Source organism: Eumetopias jubatus, unplaced genomic scaffold, assembly GCF_037043125.1.
Source record: "Eumetopias jubatus isolate StellerSeaLion01/CBP00866 unplaced genomic scaffold, mEumJub1_p1.0 scaffold_12, whole genome shotgun sequence".
In the NCBI taxonomy this organism is placed as follows: Eukaryota; Metazoa; Chordata; class Mammalia; order Carnivora; family Otariidae; genus Eumetopias; species Eumetopias jubatus.
The window spans coordinates 58,380,090-58,400,889 of NW_028274818.1; the positions used below are offsets into that span (position 1 = coordinate 58,380,090).

Genomic DNA, 20,800 nt, shown 5'->3' on the forward strand with positions numbered 1-20,800 from the left:
CCTGGATATGGTTCACTCATTCATTTTTAACTACTCAGTCTCAAAGTGCCATCAATTCTGTCTCCTAAATATTTAAAAAATCTGCCCACCCTTCTCATTTCCTACCACTATCTGCCTTAGCTTAGACCCCGTACCATCCCTCACCTGGACTACTACAGCAGCCCCTTACATGGTCTTGCAGTTTTCAATCAATCTTACCAACTCTTCCAATCAAATATCTATAATCCTGCCAAAATCATCTTTCCAATACATAAATCTGGTTCTGCCCAAGCTGAAATAATGTCTATGGCATCCCACTGCTTAAAGAATTCATTTACTCCCACATTTAACAGATATTTATTGTCTAATGTATAACAGATACGGTGTTAGTTAGGCACTGAGTGTAACAGAGAATGAAAGCAATATTTAGAGGATATAGGCATCAAACAAACCCTTAAATGTATGACCACAAATTCTGGCAAATGCAATGAAGGAAAACAACAGGTCACAAAGAGAAAAAGAGGGGAGAATTATTCCAAATTAAAATGTCATATTATTTTTGAGAAAGAAATTTCTAACTGGCATTTGATGAGTAGAAGTTGCTGTAGGGAAAAGGATTTTGGTAGAAGGAATAGCATATATAAAGCTTTTGAGAGGGAAAGAAGCATGGAGTATTAAAAGGACTAAAAGCAGACCTGTTTGTTAAGAGCTGAGTAAATGAGGGAGGGGTGTCCTGAGATAAGGCTGGAGAGACAAGGGCCAGGAGGTCACGTAGGGCTCTATAAACCAAGGTATGGGTTTAGGTTATTTTGAAGGGCAAAGGGATACAATTAAAAAGTTTTAGGTAGATGAAGGACATGATTAGATTTATGTTTTTAGAAGTTCACTCTGGCTTTTGCTGGGAAACAGGCTATATAGCCTGAGTGGATACAAGGAGCCCAGGTAAGAGGTGATTCTGTTAGTCCAGGTGAGAAGGACAGTGGTGGGCAGTTTCTAATTTTTATAGAAGTTATTTTTAGGTAATACAAGCCTGGGATGTAGAAGTCCCAAGAACTTTAAAAGATGTAATCCTGCTAAACAAAAAGGCACGTAAAAAGAAAAGCTCAGGATTTAATTCACTTGGATATACTATTCACCTTTAATTTATTTCTGCTCAGAGGACTTACACTGTGTAGAGAACTACACAGTTCATTGATGATGGTCTATTACAATGCAGCTTCTGCCAAGCCTGCTCAATACTTGCCCTTTTATATAACATTTCTACTGATATGACTAAAAGGCATATCATAGTTTAAGCCAGAAAAACAGAGAACCTCTTGATTTCTGCCTCCAAACAAGTCTACCCTAGTTAAGCAGCATCATCATTCACCCAGACCTTGATCCAAAAATCTGAAAGTTATCCTTTATTCATCTCTTTCTGCCATATCCATACCATAAGTAAATTAAGTACCAACTTAAATTGAATAAAATATTCAATGTAATCAATGGAAATTATCCTATGTGATGAACAGAATATGAATCTGGCTACAAACTCTCTGGTAGTGATATACTATTTACATTCATATATCCTTACAAAAAAGATTATTTGATTAGAGAGTGGCTTTAAACAATAGTACAATATATTATGATATAACTGTACTTTACCTTAAGGGAATTATTCATCACTGTTAATACCTCTACAATAAATGTATATAGATAAAATGTGTTTAATTTCTTAGTTCTCAAATTCATTCACCAACTCATTCATCATTCATTCATTCTCAAAAACAGAAAAACCTCCAGCAACACTTGTCATCTCAGGTCTATAGAGATTAATTTAAGATCAGAAGTAATTTATTTTAAAATTAGTTGCTGAATATGTCTCCAAGAAGATAGCTAAAATTAGATCTATTTCACACTACTTCAGCAACATTTAATTTCCCAAATACTATCAGCAAATGAGTCATCCTACATGTATAAACTTTCAGCCAACTAAAGCTTATGGCCTTACAGCTGAGTTTTTTTTTCAATTTTTTGAAAAATATTTATAAGGTCTATTAAATGATTAGCTGTCTTTTTAAATAGAGAAAAGTGAATATTATCGAAGTTATTCTTGATAACTTAACATCAACTTTTTTTTACCCTCTGCATCACAATACATTTAGAATCGGCCAGGGAATTCTGAGGGGCAACAGTAAAGCTGTTTGCCCTACTTCTAACAGCCTGTTTGTTTATTTTTTTATAGTCTTCCTCTTTCGATCCTTCTTTTCAGCTTCCCCTTCTTATTTTCAGAATGTCTTCCTCTACCAATCCATCCCTGTGCTGTATTTGCTCCGCTAGTAATAAAACCTGATAAATAAGTAACCTGTCTACCTCATGAGGCTATGCTCACAGCTTTCAGGTTGATTTCATTCCTCTCCTACTACAAAAAGTGCAAGTACTAGTGGAAGCGATTTTCCCTTCTGATTGATGGCTCCAAAGCTTATCTGAGTTCATAATTGTATTCCTTATAGTTAAAGCTATCAGGAGTTTGACCGCTGGATAAGTGAGACATAAAACCAAGTATCATTAACAATAGCCATTTGGTAATACAGAATATTACTGTATAATATAACTTTTTCTAAATCAGCCACTAGATAATATGGTAACCTCACATTCACAATTGTACACAATTTTATGATACCTAGAATTTTAAAAAATGGATATAGCTTATATCCATTACAATATTATTATAAAAAGAGAATTTAGAGTTGGCACATGGGACCAAAGGTAGAAATTAACTTAGTTTATGTAGAAAATAATTTGAGGCCAGGGAAGTCCTTTGTACACAATACCACCTAGGGTAACTTAGCCCACAAAATACTGACTATTAGACCATAATCAAAATGAAACGCTATGAAAAAGAGAGAGAGAGCTTGGTTTATGCATTGCAATAAAACTACGGATGGATGGGCATAGCGCATCTCCTGTTGCACGCACCCTGTTGCTCGTCAAGTGACATGGATCCGAGCTGTTTGTTAACCACAGAAGAAGGAGAATCTGAAACAAAAATGAGATTTCAACTTAAAAGTAAGCAGCAGAAAACTGCACAGCAATGTCATGATCAACTCTAAGCTTAAGAAATAAATGTATAAGGGTAGGGAATAGAAGTAAGTACTGGGGTATATTTCCCAAGCAGTGAGTAAGCGGGGCCGCCATGTGCTTAAGATAGGTTATTTCACGTAAGCATTTAGCAACGTTGAGAATGAGTTAAGAAAATATTCTTCTACTTCCATGCATACACCTTTTATCAAATTCAAATTTAGCACAGGCACAAGGTACAAGGTAGATAAAATAGAACTAGAGTATCTCCTTCACTAAACAGAAGACTCCTTCCCCTTCTCAAACCCCTTTCCAGCTCCTTAAAGATGGCTTTCATTCTGGACTGGAGGATTCAAAGCATGAAATGAGATGCTCGCTACACTTTGCTAGATGCTGGTTGTAGTACCCTGAGCTGAAAATAGGAGCTCAAGTGAAGATGTCAGACAAAGAAAATGGTTTATAAGAGAAAAATTCAATGAAGTAATTGCCATTACAGAAACACAGATAATTTTTAAAACTCTAAGATATGTTGTGCATATTAAAACTGTACTCTGTTGAAGGCTTAGGTTTCTTTAGGGGCCTGGTGGGAAAAGAAAAAGAGAGGAAAGGAGTAGGCTTAATGGTCTGAGCTTCATGCTTTCCACCCTGGCTTTAAATAGAACATTTAATTTTTTATCCTTTTGATGCACTGAGTTTCTGTGTAAGAATGTGTCTTATAAATGTGTTCTATTGTTTGGAAAACACTGATATAAAGAAAGGCAGCATGATAAAATGGAAAGAGCACTGGTCTGGGGTTAGGGAGTTTTGATTCTAAACCTGGTTCTGACAATAATTAACTATGTGACATTTTTCGATCTAAGCTTCTCCTTTCTTCCTGGTCATCCTAGGGACCTAGTAACCTAAGCAAGGCACTGGGGAATAGAAATAGAAGGAGATGGCTACCAAGCCCTGGCTTGGGCCCCAGTGTCCCAGTAGGGCGAGATGAGAAGGGAATACGTGGATAATAAGCACAGCTCTCTCCTAAATGTAAGAATAATTCCTGGTTTCTAATATCCTGTGCTCCAGTTCTTAGCAAATATTAATAAAACAAAAACCCTGCACTTTTGGATAATCACCAGCTACTATTCATCATGGCTTCATTCCCCCAAAAGTAGATAAAATATTTTGAATTGAGAGTGTCCTTAACTTGATAGCTAAGAAAAGTTTTCCAACATATTTTGGATTCTTAGCAATTTTTTATCACTTGATTGCTTCAATTTCTAAATTTAAAAATCTGAATCTTGCTACTGGGGCCACTCCTATCAACTTTAAATCATCTACCTTCTGATACAACTGTTTGCTCAGGGTATTACTAGATTTTGATAAAGCATGATCATCATCTGAATAATAGCTTTGACTTATCCTTACTTATCACCTCTTCATCAGAACATTCAGTTCAACAAATCTGTACAACACCAAAAAAAAAGAAAGAAAGAATGATAGTATTTCAGTCAGTTCCTGAATCTACCCATGCTTTACTTTCCTTTATAAGACTTCTTGTTTATCCATTTTAGAGTTAGATACAACATTCCTACCTATGTTGTTTTTTAAGAACAGATAAGTTGGTCTTTATAAAAAACCAAAATTATATTCCCTACAGTAAAGAAAAACATAACAAAAATTTGAGTCACAGTAAAATAAATATTGGAAAATCCTCCTAGGAAGTATCTTATGAAATATTTTTTGTCTCTCTGTATTTGTTATACATTTCCTTGTGCTCTCATTTATAATTAAGAGCCCTCAGAAAACTATCAACTCTCTAGGTAGGTAATCTTTTATTGAATATTTAATTTTTCCATAAATATTATATAATGTACAAATCTTATAAAAGAAAGTGCACCTTATTTAATTTTTTAGATAGAGTTTAGGAAAGAATATGGCTTTAAAAAACACATTGATGAAGGATCTAGAATATGTGCTCTACTCCATTTCCCCGTAAAATATCTTTCAGAAAGCACCATTACAAGGTAAAAATCAGACCATATGGTCTGCTGATAATTTATTACAAAATCCAATATGGTTGGTCCACTTATTGGAAGTGTTTAGAATTATTATTTTTAAGGTAGAGATAAACTTTAGGCAAAAAGTCATTCAGTGCTGAGCTCAAGGCGTCTCAGGGCCAATTTCTGTATATTTAAAATAAAAATTTGTGTTTTGGTCGTGAAAAAACTCTTTAGAATTTTCTAAATTTTCTCATCAGAATTTTTTCAATCGTAGACAAAATAAGTAATTATAGTCTTAAAGGTAAATAACAAGTACTCATCAGCCAGACTTCTGGGTTCAATTCTGGCTTTTCTACTCAGTAATACTGTAATCCTGAACAAGTCATTTGAGGTCTATTATGTCTCAGTTTCTCCATCTGTAAAATGGGGATAATCACAGTATCTACCACATCCTGTTCTTGTGAAGACTTAATGAGATGATCCATGTAAACTACTTAGATAGCACACAGGAAAGGGTCAATTAATGTTATTATTACTAGCCTGTTTTTCAGAAACATGATATTGAATGAGAAATAATGATAGGAAGCTGTTCTGAAAACTATGGAGCATATTCCCATGCCTGAAGTGCTCAGGAGTCTATCATTAACGGTAGCTAAGGACTAAAGAACTAGATCGACATCATATCTGATTTACAAACTACTTATGCTATTAACACTAAAAACAGGATCAAATGCACCCATTTGAGAAGTGCTACATGTGACTGTCGTCACGGGACTGTGGGAAACTGGATGTAGTATAGAGCCTGCTTGCACAGGATCGGGTAAGTGCTGATTTTTTCCAATATGGCTCAGTTTTGAAAAGCCCTTTTTCAAAAATAATCACCAATGTTTTATACCCTTTTGGGGTATAAAAATTACTTTTTTCTTTTCCAATCAGCAAAACCGTGCCATAAAGTGAAAAAACAGTTCCTACCTGACCCTCTCTAGGCTGGCTCCATGCTCCAGTGGGGCTCTGTGGTGGTCGAGCCAGTACAGCAGACTCCACAGGGGGTTGTCACTCTGAGCAGGAGCCAGCAACCCATGACTTCGGGGGACCTGAAATGGAAAAAAAGAGTTGGGTTTAAAATCAGCAATACGCTGACTGCCTCTGCCATAGCTGTTTATGGCATCTGTCTTTATAGCTCATTCAAAACCCTGAATGCTATCAACTGTATATGGCTGTGATATGAGGTAGTAAGTGAAAGATACTATAATTAAGATAGTACATTATTATGTGTACTGCTCTACTTAGGAGTATAAAAATTTTATACAGTATTGTCTACCTCATCCTATGCTATCTGTAAATCATGACAGGCCACACTATCTAAATAAATCAGTAATTGGGAAACTGAGACATAAAGCAGCCAAATGACCTGTCCAAGCTAATCTAGTCATAGGAACAGGACAAGAACTCAACCAGTCTAGTACACAAGCAGTAATCTGATGAAGGCAAATTCATCTCTTTATGGTAAAAAAAAAAAAAAAAATCACTGAAAGCCCAGAAATAAGTTATGATGTATTTTCTAAAAGCCTAAGAAAAAATGCATTTTTGTTTTTAGCTTAAAAAAAATATTTTAAAGTAATATATTCTGACTTTGAAAAATAAAATTATTAGACGTTAGCTATGGTGGATCAATTTATGTCCACAATAAACAGACGATATTGTGCTTACTCATTAAGTTTAAGAACATATTTTAATTGTTACTCAAATAAAAACTATCTCCCTGTTGAATTTCATAAATCTAATTCCTATTCTGTATTTTTACACTTTGTGTGTTCTGAAAAGACAAATTTTGCATTAAGTCTATTCATTTTTCCTCATATCCAAGATTTACTAAATGGACAAAATATATAGATTCTATTGGTTGTTCTTTGTAACAAACTATGCATGGTTTAACTTTATCTTATTTAATTACTAAATAGCGTTTCTATCACAAGTGAGGACAGAATAAAAGTAGAATTATGAAATGAACCCAAGACACGTCACAGATTAGACTTACTAGGGTCTCACATGAATGCTATGTTAAAAGCATATGATATAGAGGAAGTGAAGGGAGCAACATACACTGACTGTTAGCACTAAAGGACTCTACTATTGGCCATGTAGACAGTCTGAGGGGCCCCAATATGTTGTTTAGAAACAAAGTAAAGGTAACATGTTTCTCAACCTCAAAATGGGGCAAGGTGTCTACTGAACTTTAGCTTTTTTAAAGATTACCCCAAATAGACTGATTACCAAAATACATACTATTTAATGAGAAGGATACTCAGAGTTGGTAAAATAGCATCTTATTTCACAGAGGCCACATAATCACTCTAAAGCTTTCTGGCTGTAAAAAAAAGAACCTGCTTCACTTTAAATTGGTAAGCTAGATATGAAAGGTTGAGTCTAAAAATATTTTTCTAATCTCTACAATGTACATTTCATTTCTTTCCTGCTAATGTAGACAGTTTTATATTTTATACTCAAACTCACTTTAATATTTGGTTTGTTACCTGCTAAATTTCAGTATTTTAAAAATATGTACATATGTAGGTGTATTTTAACTTCCTTATTTGGTTTTTATGTCGCATATTTTCCCTTTTGAAACACTTAAGCTAGAGTTTTATATATAGCACAAAATCATAGCAAAATGTCTTATTATTAAATGTCATGACTGTAATTTAACCAAATTCTCCAGTTAGTTTTAAGTATAGGAAAAAACATGGTCAGAGACATCTTTGCTTGGCTGATATTCCCTCTACTGAATTAAAAATCAGGTCCAGAATTTATTCCAATCACATCTATATTACCGTTACTTAAATCTATTTTATTTCACCATATTATATAATGTGCTTTTGTTATCAGCACATAAAACAGATATTTATAAAGTGGAGGTTGTTCAGTTCTACCAATATACAAACAAATTTCAAGCAATTAAATCAGAGTTCTCAAAGTAATTATTTATAACTCCTCACTCCTTTGGGTGGCAAAACAAAGTAGTACATCAAAGTATCACAATTCCATTAGTATGAGAACTCAGACACACTCTAGTTCCTAAACAAAGATTTGTAGCACTTACTATGTAATACCTATAGAATAGGATATATAGTACCTAATATCCATATTAAAGAATTAAACTGACAAATTATTTTATGCTATATCTTTCATTAATTCTATCAACAAATGTTTGTTGAGCATCATGAGCTTGCTGGCCATAAACAAACTAGGCCATTAAAATGCTCAAAGAAAAAGAGAGTGGCACCGATTATCACTGTCTTATAGAGTTTTATAGCATCAGAACAGGAACAAGAGACTGGGGGGTATTTCTGCTGCCCTATATATCAGAAAGTTGATTATGTATACAAGGAATAAGTAAGCAAATATTGAAAATTTTCAAATAATTACAGAAGAGGGTAACTGAGTCAGCATGCTGGTATGGCCAAACAACACTATAATTCTAAAATCTAGTATTACTAACATTCACAGGAATACTGGTTAATTTTCAAAGGAAAAACAAAAGAAGAAGAGAACGAGGGGCCATAAGCATAGATATCATTTCAGCATATAAGAAATTTCAATAAAAATATCAAAGCAGGCTCTGAATTCACTAGATGATTAGAAAGTAGTTCATTAGCTATAAAAGTAATAAACATCTGCCCCCTCCCAGAAATAGGACAAATAAAATAATGGATTATTTTATATTGATCTCTCTGGCAAACACTGCTGCCAAAACGTGTCCCTTTAGCCATGGAATGATGAACACCACCATATGCAAGAAGGGGAAGGATAAGCTGCAAGCCCCATCAGCTCTTTTTGAAGGGGAAAAGGGAAGCATCTTGTTACACAGTAGCAGTGTTAAAAAACCAACTCGACCAGCTGCTTGAGGACACTTGACATTAATAACCTGAAGGCTGAGGGTGCTGTGAAGAGCCCTCGTGAGAAGACTGATCAGAAGTGGAAGGCTGTTGCTGGGTGCGCACAGCTAGTTCTTGCTGCCGCTGCTGCTCAGCCCTCTTAAGCCTCAGTTGCTGTAGGCGCTTGCGGAGCAAAGCTATCTCAGGCCCCCTTAAAAATTCTGACACAGATAGGGAAAGAAAGGTGAAAAGATAGCAATCAAATAGGAAACAGTAAGAATTTGATTACATATTAAAGAGAGAAGGATATAAATAAAAGACATGTCTCATGGAGGAATACTAAAAACAAATTACTTATAAAAAATGACTGATCATTAAGTTAGGAGATAAACTACACACACTGACATACTTGAACGCTTCTGTTGAACTATAATGAATTATACACATATAGTTCTCTAAGAATATTTAAGTAACGAAATAGAATGAAAATAAAGTCTTCCATGACAAAACATTTTAAAATGAATATTCCTTTCTTCACTAATTTCATCTTTTTCTAACAAAATCATAATAAGGAAAATTGAAAAATATCAGTTTTCTAATCTATACACAAATTACTAGCTTCAATCATATAATAATTAAAATTCAATTAAAATTAGGAAAAATTATGCATTTTTAAACAGTCTTGGAATTTATTAATGAAGAACTCTTTAAAAAGTCAAAGTTACACACTTTTCAGCTAAAATCTCTCCATGTTGGAATTGTCATTTACTTTTTTTAAGCTAAAAATATTTACATAATCCTTAATATTTTCTTAAAGCAATAGTCATAGATAAAAGTAGAAATACAACACAGAATTCTGCAGATATATTTGAGTGCCTACTATATAGGAGGAATTGTTTTTGGCTCTGGGAATAAAAAAAAATATTGAACAAAATAGTCCCTACTCATGTGGAGATTATGTTCTGAAAGGAAGAAAGACATCAGTGAAACACACACACACACATATGTAATATACATGTATGTGTTTGTGTCAAACAGGGACAACTGCTGTGAAGTAAACTGGACAGGCTGAGGTAAGGGGGACAGAGGTAGTGGAGGACGGGTTGCTGTTTTCTGTGTGGTCATTAAAGAAGGCTTCTCTCATAAGGTGATTTTTAACAAAGACCTCAAGGACTGAGGGAGTAAACCACACGGGTATCTGAAGGAAGTGTTCCAGGGAGAGAGAAGAGCAAGTGCAAATGCTCAGAGGAGGAAGTGTGTCTTGGGGTGGGATATATATTACAGGTAATGGCAGAAGAATTTGCTGATAGTTGAGATGTAGCATGGTCCCAGAGTTTTTGGCCCACGTGACAAGAAAAGTAAGAGCTGTTATTTATTGTGACAGGGGAAAGGGAAGAACAAGTAGTAGCAGAGGGAAGAGGAAAACTAACAGATATCCCAGGGGAGACCCTGAGTAGGGACTGAATATAACAGTCTAGAATTCACTAGTAAATTGGATATCACTGGTGATGTTACTTGAAGCCACCTAGAGTGTAAGTGATAATAAAGACGTCTAAGAACTGAACTCTGGGATACTCCAATATTTAACAGGAAGAAAAATCTCTGGGTAGAGTAAGGAGAAGCCAGTGAGAAGATTGGAGGACTGAGTGAGCACAATCTGTAGGCTTGGACGGAAGTACATCAGGAAGGATGGAGGGAGCAACTGTGTTGAAGGCTGCTGATACAACGAAAAAGATACTGAGAACTAATCACTGGCTTTTGCACCTTGGAAGTCATTGCTGACCTTGACAAGAGCTGTTTCAGCAGAAATCACAGGGGCCAAAATCCAACTGGTACAGGTTCGAGAGAAAGAGGAGGTAATGAAGTAGACTTGTTGCTAATAAGAACAGAGAAATTGGAAGATTGTTGGTGGGGAGGTTTGCTTGTTTTAGTTTGGGAGATAACACGTATATTTGTATGCTGATGGACAATGTTTAATTGAGGGAAGGAAAAAAGATGATTCACGAAATGAAGTGAGCAAATGCAAGAATGATGTCCTTAAGTAGACCAAAAGAGACGAGCTGCAGTGGGTAAGAGGATGAACTGTTGTTTCTGTTTTTTTTTTTTAAAGATTTTATTTATTTATTTGGGAGAGAGAGAGAGAGAGAGAGTGAGATGACAAGCAGGGGGGAGGGGTAGAGGGAGAAGCAGACTCCCCACTGAGCAGGAAGCCTGATGAGGAACTTGATCCCAGGACCCTGGGATCATGACCTGAGCCGAAGGCAGACGCTTAACCAACTGAGCCACCCAGACGCCTGAGGAGGAATGGAACTGGTTTTAAGTAAAAACTTCATCCATTATAACCAAAGGCAAGGCAGAGATTCAACAGTTGCTGATTTGATGGTGGGGGATACAAGGAATTTTGTGTCTCTTGGTGACACTGGCAGCAAATTACACCAACTACCAAACAACTTTCAGCCTCGTTTACATAGATTATAAGGGTGCAAATTTGTTTTATTGTTTCACAAATCAATCAGGACAGAGATACTAACATCTTGTTACCATGACCTCTACTTACAAAGAATTTTATTAAGTCACTCAATTGGCAGTTAAGATTTAGCAAACAATTCAAGTATCATCATAGTCTCTCAATGCTAGTTCTTTCTAGAAAATTCTCCAGTACCAAGCAGAAGAGTATTCACTAACCAATAAATAGTGATGCTCAATGGCATAGTGCCTTCTTTTTAGGTATATACATACACCTTATCAACTGACAGCATAACAGCAATGCTTTTAGCAATATAAAATAAATGATTATTATGCACCCACAAAGTTTATTTTACACTTCAAAAGAAATTACCATGAAGAGACTACATATATGTCAAATTTTGCTAAGAAAACAGAAAAATCACAGAAAATTCACCTGACTTTATTGTTGTTCCAAACCCTCACTCTTATGTTGCCAAATGTTTTATGGGAATAGAAGAGTATCCACCTAGACCCACCAGGTGATGTAGCATATAAATAGCAGGCTCTAATAAGTGCAAGCAGTGATGCTCTATAACTTAGAAAATCAAGATTTAGTTATCATAATGTCATGAACTATTTATTCAATGCTTCTAGTGCTTCTTAAAGAACAATTTGGTTTACTTTTAAGGCTGGTTGTATGTGGCTTTGTCTCCCCTGGGTTAAAACAAAAAATGAGGCTATGGAAAGAAGTCACCACACAGCTAACTAGGAAGGGCAAATATTAAATTAAAAATTCCAACCAGACTAAGCAGACTAAACAATCAGACTAAACAATGATACTGCTAGCAGTCTCAGACATTAAAGGCAGGTAAGATGCACACACATTACATCCTTTTAAAAAATGTATAAACATATAATTTATAATGTGAATAAATACATTGAGAATTAGTTTTTGTTAACATGAATCAAAATGGACAGTGAATATATGAATACTTCGGGTTGAATTTTAAAAACAACAAAAAAACCCTCAACAACGTGTCAGGAATTGCTAACAGGAAATTTATACTTCCATCTCCTGAAACAACCTACCCTATACTTGTTTTCTTCTGAAAGACTCCAGACTAATCTCCCTAATGATTCAACTCCCACTGAAAGAGAACAATAAACTATAGTTGACCTAACAAAGGTCCACTCGGTTCCAACGTCATGTCCTGCCTCTCCAATACACAGGGTCTTTTGTCCTGGACACTGGATTATTTCTATATCTAATTTGGTGGTACTTTATCTCCCTGCTATGGATCTGTCCTCCAATCCCAACTTGCTTCTTGTCCAGGTGAACCCTGTGCATTTTTCTCTTAGTACTGTCACTCCTTTACTGACTTCCAAGTTCCTCCGGTCTCTTCTTTGGTCTCCCTGAAGTGACCATTAACCTAAAATTTCCACTTGTTTCTAATCTATGTATCGCCTCTACCTAGACTAAATAGACCCTGGCATCCTTTAAGGAACCTGTAATCCGGATATTTGGTCTTTGAAAGGTTTGCTTTGCTATGCTGTACACCAGAGTTCTTAGTTCCCAACAATTTTTCTACAGAAGTCAGTTTAGCTATAAAGATTCTGAAACGACCTACATAAATTTATAAATCTGGACAATTACTTGTAAATAAGCAGGAATTCACAGATGAGCCATATCGGATACTATCTTAAAGAAACTAAATGCTCATAGTCTGAATGGTCTATTTAATTAAAAACACATGGATCCCTTCGGTGACTCGTTTCTCAAGGTGAGACTCCAAAGTGAATTTTGTATGTGCTGATAATCCCATTCAATCCAAAGAAACCACCTTCTCTAATCATATTATTTTATCTAGATTAAAATAAAACCATTCTAAAAAGAGGAAATAAGTCATAAATCAATCCAAAATGAACAAAATAATTAAAAATTTTCTTCTGTTTTATTTTTTTAGTAAGCTCCATGCCCAACATAGGGCTCAAACTCATGACCCCAAGATCAAGAGTTGCATGCTCCACCGACTGAGCTAGCCAGGTGCCCCAAAATAATTACAAAATTTAGTAAGTGCTTTTCAGGAAGTAAACAGGGCTATCCACAAGAGAATACTATTTTAGTAAAGGAGGATGAATGTGGCTAGGGTAGTAAGGACACTCAAATTGAGACACAAAGGAAAAGGAGTTGGCTGAGATACACCAGGGGGAAGAGCTTCTCTGGTGCAGAGAACAGTACATACAAAGGCTCAGAGTCAGAAACAAAGAGGCACAAGAGAACTTGGCACATTCAAGGGAATAAAGGAAACTACTGCAGGTAGAGCATAAGGATCACTGGGAACTAAGAAAGTGCTATGAAGCGAGGTTAGAGAGGTGGGCAAAACCCAGGCCACATAGGCTCTTAGAGATCCACAGTAAAAAGTTCCAATTTTTTTTTGTAGTACTACTCCTAAATGCAATTAGAAGTTTTTGAGGGGTTTTAAACAGCAAAGTTAGACAATATGATTTAACACTGTAAAATACTCACCAGCCCGTTGCATGGAGAATAAATGATAAGGGAGCGAGAGTAGACTAGATGCAGGGAGATCAATTAGCAGGCAAGAAATGATGGTGAGATGGAAGAAGAATTTATTTTAGATGCAGAACCAACAAGACTTGCTGATGGACTGAGCGTGGGACATGAAGGAAAGCAAGGAATCAAGAATAACACATAGGCTGTTAAAATAAGCAAATGGGGCAGGTGGTTTTAAATTTACTAAAATATAAAACAGCCAAGACGGTTAGCAGATGGGAAGTATATGAGGCTAAATTAAGTTTTAGTTTGGACATGTTAAGCTTAAGATATCCAAAGATAACTAAAAAGAAGGGTCAAATGAGCAGCTGGACACAGGAGTCTGTAACTCAAAGTGGAAGATGAGATTGTTGACATACATTTGGAAATCTTCACCTTAGAGGAGCTATTAAAGCTATGTGAATTGATGCAATCTCCCAGGGATACAGAACAGAGAAAAGAGTGCAAACTAAGGAGTTCTACCAAAATAGTCAGAAGTAAATAGAACAAGAACTATCAACAGTGATTACTGAAAACCAGCTAGAGTTGGTAATAAGAATAAGTAGGCAAAGTAGTATCACAGATGCCAAGAAAGGAAGTGCTTCAAGAAAGGAGCGTCAGACTATGTTAAATGCAAATGGACGAAAAAATCTAGTAAGATACTAACAGAAGTCACTGGTGACTTTGACCAAAAGCTTCAGTGGAAACAGAACTGAAAGGCAGACAGGAGTTGGTTGACAAAGAGATGGAAGGTGGTCAGAAAATGGAGATGGTATGTGAGCACCTCTTGTGAAGACTGATTATGAAAGGAGCAAAGACACAAGGCTGGGGGAGAGTGTGGGGTACTTAAAGGAAGTTTTTTTTTAAAGATTTTATTTACTTATTTGTCATAGAGAGAGAGAAAGAGAGAGAGAGCACGAGCGCACAAGCAGAGGGAGTGGCAGGCAGAGGGAGAATCAGACACCCCACTGAGCAAGGATCTTGATGCGGGACTCGATCCCAGGACCCTGGGATCATGACTTGAGCCGAAGGCAGATGCTTAACCAACTGAGCCACCCAGGCGTCCCAAAGGGAGATTTTTTAAAGAAAGGAGGTAATAACAGAACATATTTGAGGCGGGAAAGGACCAATGCAGTAGAAAAGGCAATACTAATGATGCAGAGAAGAAGCAAAGTCCCTGAGAATTTGGAAAGGGATGGCAATTGCACTGGCTAGCCTTTGACAGGAACAGACACACTTTTTCCCCAAATGTGTCTGTTTCTAACACGGATGTGAGAATGTCAGGAGATTCAGAAGCAGCAAAGTGAGTGCTTTCCCCTACACACACTGTGTGTGTGAAGGTTATCAGCTGGGGGGTGAGATGAGGGTAAAGGGGAGTGGGGAGTGGTAAAAGTCGGAGAGACAAGAAGGTGTTAAACACTTTTGTCTAGTTGTTGAGTAACAGTGTTGAAAGACTGCTCTGACACAGTGTTGAAAACCCAGTGAAATGTGTGGTTGTGACTTTCTTCACGACTCAGTGACTGAGTTGCAGACTAAGAGAAGGCAAATAATTTGGTTCACAGATGGCATTTTGCCAGGCAAGTTTTCACATTTCCATCATCCCTTTCCTTCATCCCAGCAAAAGTGACAGAGGAAATACAAGGGACAAAAAGGAAACATTTACATAAAGAGGAATCCACAGCAGGGCAAGAAGCATACTTTTTCATTCTATCTCCATGCAAGGCAATAGAGGCACACCTCCAAGATACTGTGGTTTGGTTCCGTAGCACCACAATAAAGCGAATATCCAATAAGGCAGGTCAGATGAATTTTTTAGTTTCCTACTGTGTATAAAAGTTATGTTTACACTATTCTGTGATCTATTAAGTGTGCAATTGCATGCTGTCTAAAAAACAATATACATACCTCAATTTAAAAATACTTTATTGCTAAAAAAAAAAAAAGCTAACCATCATCTGGGCTTTCAGTGAGTCATAATCTTTCTGCCGGTGGAGAGTCTTGCCTTGAAGTTTTTGGCAGCTGACCGATCAGGCTGCCGAAGGGTGGATGGCTGTGGCATCAACTGACTCTTTCACTAATGATTTCTCTGTAGCATGTGACATTATTTAATAGCATTTTACCCGCAGTAGAACTTTCAAAATTGGAGTCTATCTTCTCAAAACCCTGCCACTGCTTTATCAGCTAAGCTTATGGAATATCCTAAATCCTTTGTTGTCATTTCAACAGTCCTCACAGCATCTTCACCAGGAGTAGATTCCATCTCAAGAAACACTTTCTTTGCTCATCCGTAAGAAGCAACTCCTCATCCGTTTAAGTTTGATCCTGAGATTGCGGCAATTCAGTCCTATCTTCAGGCTCCACTTCTCACGCTAGTGTTCTTGCTATTTCCACCCCATCTGCAGTTACTTCCTCCACTGAAGTCTTGAATCCCTCAAAGTCATCCACAAGGGTTGGAATCAACTTCTTCCAAACTCCTGTTAACGTTGATATTTTGACCTCTTCCCATGAATCATGAATATTCTTTTTTTGAAGTAGGCTCCACGCCCAGTGTGGGGCCCAATGTGGGGCTTGAACTCACAACCCTGAGATCAAGACCTGATCTGATATCAAGAGTCAGACACTTAACCGACTGAGCCATCCAGGTGCCCTGAATCATGAATATTCTTAATGTCATCTAGAATGGGGAATCCTTTCCAGAAGGTTTTCAATTTACTTTCCCAGATCCATCGAAGGAATCACTTTCTATGGCAGCTGTAGTCTTACAGAAGGTATTTCTTAAATAAGAAGGCTTGAAAGTCAAAATGACTCTTGACCCAAGGGCTGCAGAATGGATGTTGTGTCAGCAGGCATAAAAACATTAATCTTGTACATCTTCATCAGAGCTCTTGGGTAACCAGATACACTGTGAATGAGCAGGAATATTTTGAAAGGAATCCTTTTTCTGAGCAGTAGGTCTGAGCAGTAGGTCTTAACAGTGGACTTAATATTCAGTGAACCGTGTTGTCATCCAGGCTTTGTTGTTCCATTTCTAGAGCACAGGCAGAGCAGATTTAGCACAAATCTTAAGGGACCTAGGATTTTCAGAATGGGAAATGCTCGCTTCAAACTTTTCTACTGAAGCTTCCTAATCTCTCTGAGCCTTCACAAAGCTGAAGAGAGTAAGGGCCTTGCTCTGGATTAGGCTTTGGCTTAGGGAATGTTGTGGTGTTTTGATCTTCTATTTAGATCAGTAAAACTTTCTCCATATCAGAGATAAAGCTGTTTTGTTTATCATTCGTGTGTTCACTGGAGTAGCACTTTTGATTTTCCTTCAAGAATTTTCCTTTGCATTCACAAGTTGACTAGCTATTTGGCATAAGAGGCCTAGCTTTCTGCCTATCCAGGCTTTCAGCATGCCTTTCTCACTGAGCTTAATCATTTTTAGTTTTTTATTTAAAGTGAGAGATGTGTGACTTTTCCTTTCACTTGAACACATAGAGGCCATTTTAGGGTTACTAATTGGCCTAATTTCAATATTGTTTTATCTCAGGGAATAGGGAGGCCCAAGAAAAGGGAGAGAGAAAGAGAACAGCCGTTCAGTAGAGCACTCAGAACATACATACATTTGCCGAACAAGTTCACTGTCTTATGTAGGTGGCATTTGTGGTGCCCCAAATTAATGACAATAGTAACATCGAAGATCACTGATCACAGATCACCATAACAAATATGATAATAGTGAGGAGGTTTGAAATATTGTGAGAATTACCAAAATGTGACACAGACGTGAAGCGAGCAAACACTGTTGGAAAAATAGTGCCAATAGACTAGCTCAACACAGGGTTGCCACAAAGCTTCAATGCGTAAAAAACAGAATATACGCAAAACACAACAAACTACAGCACAATAAAATGAGGTATGTTTGTAGTAAAAATCATGGCTCTAAGATGATACTCCCCCCCCACCACATGGACAATTCTTAGTATCCATAAACCTATCTGAACCTAGAAGTGCAGAAGAGATTGGAAAAACAAAACAAAACAGAAAAAACTCATTAAGTCCTTATTGTTAAAATGTTGTACTCTGGGATAATGAAAGGCTTGTTGTCAAAACAATTCCAGGCATAATCTTTAGATATTACATCTAACATCAAATCATTTTCTTCAATACTGACCCTATCTTCGTAATATGGAAGTATTCTGATTTTCCATAGTGCAGTCAACCAAAATTCTTTCAACCGGTAGGGACCAGTTAAAAATACTTCCTTAACTTCTTTAAAAAAATTACAGGTGAAGGTGCCAAGTAATGATCAAGACAATGACTGCATGATCATCACAAATTTTTTTCTATTTTGATGATTCAAATGACTACGTAATACTTACATTAAATACTGAAAGGGATTTAGCAATCTGAAATGCAATATTAATTGTGTTAAATATCTGTAACAAAAAAGAAAAATGAAATTCCAAACTAAGTACTTTACTCAGAAATGTGTTTAAAAAACAAATGGAATTAGTTAGGATTCAGTGGAAAATGAATATAAGCTAGGGAATCTTCTTGCTAAGTTTTCCCGATAACTTATAATTGATCAGAATCTTTAAGGATATTTCCAAGAATGTTATTACTTTAAAATTCTTTTTTTTTTTTTTTTTTTTTACCAATTTTACCTGCTTTGACAAACTTTGGACTGATTCTGTCCCTACTTCCCAAACACTCCAAAACATTTTACTTTCTCATAAGTTGAAATGCTATGTCAATTAGACAGTGGAAAACCTGACTTTAAAGCTCAGCTTTAGCTTATTATTACAGATAAACTGTGCACAAGTCTTAATAGTTACATAACTGACTCTGGCTTCTAGTCCCATAAAAACTGAAATGAATTACCAAAAATGGGATATATGATAAAAGAATGCCTAATTTAAAACACCCTGTATTTGGTGATCTGGTATCAGATTTCAGAGAAGCAAGAATAAAGTGACAGCTTGGCAGTTACGCTATTAGGAATTTTTTATAGGCTTTACCTTAGGCCTGCCAGCTGTATCTCTAGTTGCTAATATTTTTTATTATATGTCAAGTAAAATGCCTCTTTAGGAGAACCCAAAGAAAAATATGAATAAAATCTTAGTGGTTATTATAAATACGTGTACACACTTAAAATGCGAAGTAAATTACAGTCATATCTGCTGAAAATTACTGTTATAAATACTAGTACATTCCATAGTTGGGGAGGGGGGGAGTTGAACATAAGGAGTTTTAATATTGAGAGGAAAACAGTATTTTAACAGACTTTAGGAGTTGATTTTTTTCCACTAATATCAAGTACCTTGTTTTAACAAGAACTTGTTAAAACAATTCTTTTTCATGGAAATATAGGAGAAATAAATCTTTTGGTAAATTGTATATGTTGTCAACAAGAGATGTTATCAAATGTACCACAAAGAATGTATTTAAAGTATTTCATGATGTGAAGAAAAATAATAAAAAATATAAATACAGGAACTGATAATATAGGTACAACCAAGTGTCTAGAAAGACATTTTCGTCTATAATGGCTTATGAAAGTAATCTTTAAGTCAACTGCATGAAGCTATGTCAAAACACTATCTGCTGGAACCTTTTTTGTCTTTTTTAAAGATTTTTTAAAGATTTGTCTTAGGTAAACTGAAGATTCTGATATTTGTTAAATTCATGCAAGTTAGGCACACTTGAAGTTTGTGTTTAAGTTACATGTTCACATATTACATGTCATTTTGATTTATTCCAGCAAGAACAAGTTCATGTGATTTAGTATCTTTCAAACCAGCCCACAAAGAAGTATTCATTATCAGAAATCATCAGATGAACCACAGCCTATTGAAAGAGTAGCATCCTCACCAGACTGATGATGTGTATGGCGTCCAGATGCCTCCACAGACTGCCTTTGTTCATTGTCTGGAGAAGACAGCAAAGAAGTAGAATGAGGGCTTTCTGTAGAAGGGGATGTCGAATGAACCTGAGCTGACACTGCAGCGGACGTAGAAGGCTGAAGAGACTGTTCAGCTGAAGGATCTACTTCCATTGCACTTTCCCCCACTTCCAAATCGGTACTTGATGGGACCGCAGGAAGAGCAGACACATCTGACTGGCTCGTTCCACCTTCAAAAAACACATGTTAGTGCAAATTCAAAAACTAACTGCTTTCCAAAACCAGCTACTCTAAAGAGATATGTTCAAGAAATATATGTACACTTGTACATACATGTAACACACACACAGAAACACGTAATTTCAGGATATCAAAAGCACCCAGTGGTGGTTTGATCCCTTTGAGCAAATAGGCTAACCAAAGGGGTAAAAATCTATCTACAGAACACTGTTGTTAATCAGTCTTTCAAGATCAATATGGTACCTTCATTTAGACAAAGCTAACAATAGGTTGTAAAATGCCTATATATAAATAACATCTAATCCCTTTAACTTGAAGATGATGATTCTGATTTAATGACTGGATAATCAGAGAATGGATTTTATTTTTTTTTTGAGAGAGAGCATGCACAAGACCAGGGGTGGGAGGGCAAATGGAGAGAGAGAATCTTCAGTAGGCTCCACGGCAAGCAGAGAGCCCCACACAGGGCTCAGTCTCATGACCCTGAGATCATGACCTGAGCCAAAATCAAGAGTCAGACGCTTAACCGACTGAGCCACCCAGGGGCCCAGGAGAATGAATTTTATTGATATATTTCCATTCTATAACGTAATATCTTTGGTAAATACTTAAGAAAAATCTTATTGGGAAGAGTAAAGTTACAAATAGGTCAGAATTAGATTAAGTTCCTGATTCCTACTTCATTAGCAATAATGTCTTAACCACCAAACTAACATGATGCAGTCATGATTTAAAAAGGCTTGAGTGTCTACTATGTCTTATGCTAGGCTTTGTGCTATCT

At 36.4% G+C, this 20,800-nt stretch overlaps 1 protein-coding gene across 2 annotated transcripts in view; it reads right to left on the minus strand.

Annotated features, from left to right (window-relative positions):
* Positions 1–20,800, minus strand: part of DCAF6 (DDB1 and CUL4 associated factor 6) — a 133,164-nt gene that overhangs the window by 48,778 nt on the left and 63,586 nt on the right. Inside the window, exons 10-11 of one of the 2 annotated variants that reach the window (XM_088017124.1) lie at positions 19,749–20,009; positions 2,938–2,997 (exon numbers count right to left, since the gene is read on the minus strand). In XM_088017124.1, coding sequence (XP_087873250.1) covers positions 2,938–2,997; positions 19,749–20,009 — 321 coding nt within the window. The remainder of the gene's footprint in view (positions 1–2,937; positions 2,998–19,748; positions 20,010–20,800) is intronic. The other variant, XM_088017125.1, reaches the window with a different exon arrangement.